This window comes from Myotis davidii, unplaced genomic scaffold (genome assembly GCF_000327345.1).
Source record: "Myotis davidii unplaced genomic scaffold, ASM32734v1 scaffold641, whole genome shotgun sequence".
Classification (NCBI taxonomy): domain Eukaryota; kingdom Metazoa; phylum Chordata; class Mammalia; order Chiroptera; family Vespertilionidae; genus Myotis; species Myotis davidii.
The window spans coordinates 1,051,313-1,060,562 of NW_006293232.1; the positions used below are offsets into that span (position 1 = coordinate 1,051,313).

A 9,250-nucleotide genomic window follows, 5' to 3' on the forward strand; every position below is an offset into this window, starting at 1 on the left:
TGTGTGCTTAATCCCCAGTGGGGGGTGTGCAGGAGGCAGCTGATCAATGTCTCTCTCTCTTTCTCTCTCTCTCTCTCTCTCTCTCTCTCTCTCTCTCTTTCTCTCTCTTCCCCCTCCCGCTCTCTCAAATCAATAAAAATATTTTTCTTACCTAATAACTTCTATCTTTATCCAGAATTTATTCATATGGACCCCCACCCCATAAGAAAATTTGGGAAATGTGGTTTTTCAGCTGAGACTATTACTAGAAAGTCAAGGCTCTATTTCTAAGGAGGACAGGGCAGTTGGAAATGTGGTAGGCACTTAGAAGTCTCTTCCACAGTGCATATGGGCATTTCCCTCAGCATCCAACTGCTGACCCCCAAGTGGGTAGGATTCACTGCTCTAGAGCGTTGTACTTCCGAGTCTTCTGAGAATGAGGTAGTCAGCAACACAGCACCAACTCTTTCATTTTTATCTTAATCTCAATATAATAATAATCACTTTGCCCAGGTGTTAGTATGAGAAATGATGCATGGAAAGCACCTGTAATGATTTCTACCACATATTAGGTGCTTCTAAATATTAATTGCAAATAATATTTGTGGTCTTTATGGAAACTGTCTCTGTCGGGTTGTTTAAAAATACTGCTCTCATAAACTTTCTCAGGGCATATGTTAAAATAGAGCACACAGAGGGAATGATTTTTAAGACCTCTACTTTTGTTTCCATTGCATTTTCATAGTGTAAAGTCCCTTCTCATGAAACCTTCAGTTGCCAAATTGACGTTGTTTAACCTCGTTAGCGGTCTGTGGACTCTGAGGTACTGTTCAAGTATCTCCTACCGGACTCTGGTCCCTCTTCATCAAACATTTGCTGCCCTATACAGGGCAAGGCCCCGTGCTAAGCCTGGAGATACAGGACACTAGTCCTGCCTTCGAGGGGTGTATCATCTAGTTGGAGGCATATTTTAAAACAAATAGCAAGGCCATCGGTCTAGCAATACCATGCTAGCTATGCTTAAGCAATAGAGGATATCCTAGGGCAGTGATGGTGAACCTTTTGAGCTCGGCGTGTCAGCATTTTGAAAAACCCTAACTTAACTCTGGTGCCGTGTCACATATAGAAATGTTTTGATATTTGCAACCATAGTAAAACAAAGACTTATATTTTTGATACAGTGGGGCCTTGACTTACGAGTGTCCCGACTAATGAGTTTTTCGAGATACGAGCTGTCTCTCAGCCGGTTTTATGCTTTGAGTTGCGAGCTAAAATTCAAGTTACGAGCCAGCTTCAGATACCCCACCGCTAGTTGGCACAGCGAATGTCACAGTGAACGCCACAACATCAGCCCAGCATCATGTTTCTCACTCGTTCACTTTTTGATTTGACATACGAGTAATTTCAGTTACGAGCTCCATCACGGAGCGAATTAAACTCGTAAGTCAAGGCCCCACTGTATTTAAATGCCATTTAACAAAGAAAAATCAACCAAAAAAATGAGTTCACGTGTCACCTCAGACATGCATGTCATAGGTTCGCCATCACTGGCCTAGGGTTACAATGGCAGCCGTGCTCTCCTCATGCCATTCTGATAGTCATATGTGTGTCCAGTTCTCTGTTTCTCAGTATCTCTGATTCTCTGGAGGGAGAGTACTTTAAAAGAGTATCTCTCTCCAAAGTACATCTTTGCTTCAATCTCTCATTCACTCATTCATTCATTCAAAAGATATCAATTGACTACCTACTTTGCACTGTCCACTAGACTTGGAGAATATGACAGTGAACAAAACAGCCAAAAATTCTTTCCCTTGTGGAACTTATCATCCAGCACACACTTTAAAAAAATCTTTCTGACATCTCACTTTTGCCTCTCAAGATGTCTTCCAATGATGACTTGAATCTCCCCATGCCAGGAAGATTCCAATGTGTTGATTAATTGCTATCTTATGTGTGGAGCCTCTCCGTTCAGCAGCCCATCATTGGCTGGTCCCACATCCAATCACTTATTGACAGGCATCAATGTAGCTGACAGGTCCTTTGAGGCTCCATGGATTTCCCAATACAAAGGCTAAGTGCTAAGTTAAAACTTTAAAAAGCAAATGCTACTGGAGAGAGGAAGCTGGAATATCAGGGGAAGTTTAATGAAGAAACTTGGCCTGAGCCTTGAAGAACAGAGAGGGCTCAGTGAGGCAAGAAGGACATCAGAGGAGAGGGAAATGGCCTGAGCAAAGGGAGCTCAGGGTGGATGGATAACAGTGCAATAGTAACTGTACCTCCTGGAAGCAGAAGACTTTCTGTATGGAAATAACCACAGGAACACTGATTGCATTGAATTCCAGATGTTTAAAGAGATAGGAATTTACCCTCTGGCTGCACACAGGAGCCACTCCTGGCAACTTCTTGAATAGGGATGATACAGTTGAAGAATTGGACATAATTTTCAAGGTGATAGGTTTGGCCTTGATAAGTTATTGCAAAGTTCTAAAAAAGAGGAGATAACCTACTGCTATGAATTAATATAATTATCTTCTTTTCCGTAGGTGGCTCATCAACAGTGAGTTTAAACTCTAACCAGACTTTGACAAACCCAGTTTCAACACACACCATTTTAACTCCAAATTCCAGCCTCATGTCTACTTCCCACGGAACAAGAATGCCGTCGTTATCCACAAAAAAAAAGGGGATGTACGGGAGTCTGCCTTGCAATCAACCTGGCACGTACAGTGTCACGTCAGGAATGAATCAATTGACCCAGCAGAGAAACCCAAACCAATTGATAGCAAATCAAAACAACCCTCTCATGCCACGGCCACCTACCTTAGGGCCAACCAGTAATAATAACGTGGCCACTTTTGCAACGGGACCTGTTGGCAATTCACAACAACTGAGACCAAACTTGACCCATACTATGGGAAGCATGCCAGCCCAGAGAACATCGAACATAATGATCCCATCCAACACAACAGCACCAAACTGGGCCTCCCAAGAAGCGACAACTAAACAGCAGGAAGCCCTGAAGTCCGCAGGAGCCCGCTTCCCCACAGGTACACCTGCAGCCTATACTCCAAACCAGACCTTGCAACAGGCGGTAGGGAGCCAGCCATTTTCCCAGAGGGCAGTGGCTCCTCCTAATCAGATAACACCAACGGTGCAAATGAGACCTATGAACCAAATGGGCCAGACGTTGAATGGACAAACCATGGGTCCACTCAGAAGTCTGAATCTCAGACCCAATCAGCTGGGCACACAGGTTTTGCCCAATTTGAATCAGTCAGGAACAGGGTTGAGTCAGCCAAGGACAGGCATAAGCCAGCCACCATCTCTGACAACGGGCAACTTCCCCTCACCCAACCAAAGTTCCAGGGCTTTTCAAGGAACTGACCATGGCAGTGACTTAGCTTTTGACTTTCTCAGCCAACAGACTGATAACATGGGCCCTGCCCTCAACAGTGATGCTGATTTCATTGACTCTTTACTGAAGACAGAGCCTGGTAATGATGACTGGATGAAAGACATCAATCTTGATGAAATCTTGGGGAACAACTCCTAAAGGAGAAAAGGGAGACAATTCACCAAGTCCAAGCACTAAAAAGCAGTATTTTACAAGGACCCTGGAAAGGCCAACTGTTGACTCTGAGTTGGGCTACATCAAGATACCGTGGCTTAGAAATGGCAAGCGGGAAGCAGTGAACATTTTGGTCCAAATGCTTGTTTTAAATCTCAGACCTGAAAGTAAAACATTGGGATCACTTTTCCCTGTCTAAACTCCAGGACATAGTATCCAATTGATCCAAACAGAACTGTGATGTTGATGTGTAATTAGCGGTGTAACATAGGCTGCCCAAGCTCCTTTTCTCCCTGAAAGAAAAGTAATACAACTTTTAGCTTGTTTAAATCCCATGTCGTGCGGAGGTATTAGTTCCAAGCAACGAGCAACAAATTCCTTAATTTGCTCTAATAGATACAAGTGTGGTTTGATCTTTCCACTCTACCTTTTCATTTAGTTTTTCTAAAATTTCCTAGATTGAAATGTTATAGGGTTTTTTGCAGTAACCAAACACTGTCCTGAGTAAAGAAAAGCTGGAGGACCTAGAGAACATTCAGGGATTGTGAAATATCTTCCCCACATATCCTGTACTTCAGTGAGGTGCTGTGTCTAGTGATGAAACATTGAAGCCTGAATACAGAGCTGTCCAACTCTATTTGGGCTTCCACAGCCAATTTCTGAATCCGTGCCCAAGTCTTAGATATGATCACCTGTCCGAATCATACTGAAATATTAGTGCACATGTCTACATCAGTTTTCACTATTTTAACAAGAAAGCACCCATTGGGCATTGCTATAAAGGAGATTTATTTGGCCACAGATAACATGGGGTGTTACTTATTATAATGGTCCCGGCTGGTTAGTTCCCCAGCTGAGTGAAATTGAGTCTGATCCTCCCTGATTACTTTGATGACCAGAGACTGACTTGTAAGGAAAGGAAGTTTTGGGGTCAAAACTGAGATTACCAGGTATCATGTTTTGGTTGAAGATAAGAAGCAAAAGATCAGACCAGGGATGGTGAGTATGGGTCGGTACAAGTCTCTTTCCTAGGTTTTGAAGGGAAGCATAATTGAGAGAGAAAATAAGCAAACCTTATTTGGACGTATTGTGTGGGTAAACAGCTAAATGGAGTGTGATCTCCTAGTAGCAGTCTACTCATTCCTCTGTCCCTGAAGGGAAGAATCATTGCCCCCAGCTAGATGGACTGGTTTGCTCCCTCAGGGCTCGGCACTGTCTCAGAGAAAGAGTTTCTCTTGAGTCACATAACCTCAGTGCCCACAATGCAGATCAGCTGTAAAATGGGGAAGATGTGTGCTGATTTGAGAGGGCTGCAAAATACCGCTATCGTTTTCCTCATTACAGAGGAACACAGATTAGCTTCTGCTTTTTTAGTTATGTACTCACATACTCAATTATCAAATGTAATTTATCTGAAGTCATTTAACAACGAAATCTTTCCATATCTGTTCTTAAAAAGAATACATTTTGAAAGTTCTGCAAAACCCTCTCCCATTCTTTCAAATGTCTAGAAGCACCCTCTTTTACACACACCAACATCACTGGCCCAGAGTCTTTTCTGTGCTAGGCTGTAAATATAAATGAATTACTTGTTTTGTAAACTTTTGTAAAGAATATTTTGGTAGAAATACTTAAAACATATTCTTTGGGTTATATTTATACGTATGTGAAATAAATATACTATCAAAAGGTTATATTTTATACAAAAAGTAAATTGTTACCTTTTGTATGCTAATATACAAAGTTTTGTATAATATGATGGTTTATTTTTAGCTCCACACTTCATCCATAGGCGGTCAAGTGGGAACTTTTAAAAACTATCAGGAGGCTTATTAGACAAAGTTATATTCTGAAACCTCAATAAGAAAAAATCATTCCAGGTTTCAATCCTTTCCTCTTTATTTTTTTTTTCCTTTTTTGCTCCAAAATTCCCATAGTTCTTGTGTCTTGTTTGATTATTCTGCTGTGCACATTGTATTGGTCCTTGTTGCATGTGGTCTACTGTGTTTTTTCCCATTTTGTAGAACAGAGTTTCTCCATGCGAAAATGTAAGGAAAAGTTATGTACATAGAAACACTTTTATTTTATGGCTCCTCCATGTTACTGTATATATCTGCCAGCACTTCCCCATCACACTCCCGTGACTCAGCTTATTTTTACCCTAACATAAATAGTATGTTTTGTAGTAGCTATCAAATTTAAGAGATAAAGCAATCAGGATATTTGGATTTTCTTCTATCGTAATGTGAATTTTATAATTAATGTCTATTTATTCAGCTATTCATTAAAATACAGGATTCTTTGGAAAAAAATGGTGTAGTCTACAGTTTCTGTTTGTTGGCAGCCTATTACCAAAGATGACATAATTTTTCCTGAAAGCTGAGATAATGACAATTTGATAGACATATGTAGCCAAAACTTGATGACTTACAACTTAAAAACTATTGGAATATGATCTCTCATTTATAGAAATACCAGAGTACGTAATTGTTGGCAATGTTTCTCATTCTGACAATAGTATAAAGGAGGTAGAAGTAATTTTTCTTCTTTAATTCAAAGACTAGAACGCAATTTAGGCAAATAATTCATTCTCAGCTTTGTGTTAGCCCAATAAAGATAAATAACTCTGCTCTATGTGAATGCACTAATATTACTTGCATTACTGTAACTGTACCCATAACTGTAAAGATTTCAACTTGTAAAACAGCATTTTGTATTGCGTGTAATCTTATGTGTTAAAAAATAGTTTTTAAAAATTCAGAAGTGGTTTTCTTGTATGAAATCAAAATTTTCAGTCACTGACAATGTTGCTGCTATATCACAGAAAGTTCAAAGAACTATTAATAGTGATAGACAAATTTCTTCTCTGGGAAGTTTCTAACACGAGTGAAATGCTGACTTGTCTAATTTTACTGTTCTTTAGTTCATTAAAATCCTCTATATATGCCTATTACTATTCTGCAGGCCATGCAACCAGTAAGTACTGAAGAAAAAATGCCTAACTCTCAGGCAAGGTGTGGGCCTTTGCATGGCCTGCTGTGTAGCTGAGTGAACACAGGGCCAGGTAGACATGGACTCACTGCGCATAGTTCTTGAGAGTTAAAGAGGTTGAAGAAAGATGGGATTTGTAGGAGGCGAAGGAACTATTCTAACCAAATTTTCTTGCTCTACTGTTGAAATATATTGCCAGAATTCCATTGTCCCTCTCCCCTCTGCCAAAAGGGTGTGTGACATTATCCTTCTTATTAGCATTGTTAATGGAGCAATAATAAGAATTGACATTTTATATAGTCACTCTCCAATGATTCTGGAAAGTTATATAGTAAACAAAATCGACATCAATAAATTCACATTATTAGAAAGAAATATATAATTCCAAAATGATCCATGAATCCCACCTCCTACCCATGGAAGTAGATCCAAGAAAGGGAATGAGAAAACAAAGTTAAGTGCAAAAACAACAAAAAAAGAATAGCTCAGTTTCTACCCATTCTGTGGTTGCCAAAGGCAGTTCAAATTCTTAAATGTTTTCTCCACTACTTCCATTTTATATCTCTGTAGCTGCATTTCCTCACCCAAAAAAATGAGGTTGTGAGGTGGAAATAGCTCACCGTCTCTCCAACTCTAAAACTCTGCAATTGATTTTCCCCCCAAAACTAAGTGAAAAATTAACCAAAAAAGACTCAATCGTATCATTTTTTAAATAAAAAATTCACTTAACCTTTTAAAAAGTTTCTTACTGGCAGTCAATTTTATTTTACAAAGCAGCTATCGCCATAAAAATGAAATTCTATGAAAATGAGATTTCATCATAAATAGGCCAGAAGTCACTTAGACAAACAGAAGGGCAATGCCAATTTAGGTGCCCACTGACGGAATACAAGTCAAGTCCTGAAAGGCAAGCTTGAATGTGATATTAAATGGTCATTTCCCTGTGAGATTATAGAATTTCATAAAGAAAATATTTGCCTACATGAGAGGAGAAAACTTACTTTCAGTAGTGCATTCCATTGGTTATACGTTAACAAGTTTTAAATGTAACATCTTTTAAATATGGTTCCTAAATTCTTATAATAGGAAAAGTACAGTAGTGCCCTAGTATCAACCTCATTGGCAACAATAACATGATTAAAGCATTATATCATGAGAATTAAGAAAACATATTGACCATAGATTTTTATTTTTTAATAAGTGTTTTTATTGATTTTAGAGAGGAAGGGAGAGGGAGAGAGATAGAAACATCAATGATGAGAGAGAATCATTGATTGGCTGCCTCTTGCATGCCCCACACTGGGGATGGAGCCCACAACTTGAGGATGTACCCTGACCGGGAATTGAACCCTGACCTCCTTGTTCATAGGTCCACATTCAACCACTGAGCCATGCTGGCAGGGAGACCATAGATCTTAAAAACCAAATGCTGTTGTCCCTGATCTGAATGCAATAATATTAAGAGGGGGCTTTCATTTGTTTGTATAAATAGTATTTTAAATTTTCTTTTTACCAAATGTAATTCATCTTTAGTTCCAGGTTGTGCATAAATATATTGATTTTTTAATATAAAGTATATACACTTTGAATAATTATTAATTCCAATGGATTACATCTGAAAAGTAAGAAACATCAATTGAGCTATCAGCTGTTAAGTGTGGATACACTTTGGGGGATATTCTATATATAGAAGCTTTCATAGGGTGCTTTCAGAAAAAGGAAGAAAAGGAGGAAGGGAGAAAGAAGGAAGGAAGAAAACATCCCAAACAGGCTTAAAGAAAGGAATATACTTGTTAATGTAGCTCAAAAGTTTAGGAGCCAGTTCTGGGTTTTGGCACAGCTGAATCCAGCAAGTCCACAAAGTCATCAAGAACTGATTCTTTTCTGTCTCTCACCTTTGCCTCCCGGTGTGTTGGCGGCATTCTCAGGCAGGCCCGTCTCTCACGGTGGCTCAGGGTGGCGAGATGGTTGCTAGAAACGCCAGACTGACATCCTCCCAACTTCAAGTCCAACATGAACAATAGTGAATGCTTCCCTTCCAAAAGTTACAACTTCGCATTTCACAGGCTTTGATTAGGGCATGTGCCCATCCTAGACAATCATTTTGGTCAGGAAGGTGCAGTGTTTGGATTGGCCAGGCCTGAGTCAAATGCCTGTCTCTAGAGGTAGAGACAGTGTTAACACCATCAAACCATATGGGCTAAGAGTGGAAAAGAGGTGATTTCCCAAAGAAAAATCAAATCGCTATTATCAGAAAGAAAGGGAAGGAGAGAGAGAGAGAGAATTGTCAGGAAGGAAGGAAGGAAGGAAGGAAGGAAGTAACTAATATAAGTTCCGTGCAAAATACAAAAAGGAAGGAAGGAAGGAAGGAAGGAAGAGAGGGAGGGTGGGAGGGAGGGAGGGAGTGAGTCAGGGAAGAAGACCACAAATGTCTACTATCCTTTTCTGGCTGCTCTATTTCCACACATACTGTTTTTCCCATATTTTCAATTTCAGAACCTCACTGTCATACTCACCTCCTCCCTATAAGGAGGCAATCCAAATCTCATTTACCTACTATATCCACCTCCAAGCCCAACCCACCTAGGTGAAGTAAACTCTTTTTGCCAGGTCAAGATGAACCAGCAATCCAAGCCCCAAAGATATTTATGCACTCCTAATGTATCCAAGTGGAGAGAGAACAGGATAATAGTAATAGAGAGTTCCACTTGG

The 9,250-nt window shown here is 39.8% G+C and overlaps 1 protein-coding gene across 1 annotated transcript in view; it reads left to right on the forward strand.

Annotated features, from left to right (window-relative positions):
• The window catches only part of MAML2 (mastermind like transcriptional coactivator 2), a 369,850-nt gene extending 364,261 nt beyond the window's left edge, over window positions 1–5,589 (forward strand). The window contains exon 7 of the mRNA XM_006766878.2: window positions 2,523–5,589. Coding sequence (XP_006766941.1) covers window positions 2,523–3,532 — 1,010 coding nt within the window. The 3' untranslated portion in view covers window positions 3,533–5,589. The remainder of the gene's footprint in view (window positions 1–2,522) is intronic.
• The last annotated feature ends 3,661 nt before the right edge of the window (window positions 5,590–9,250 follow it).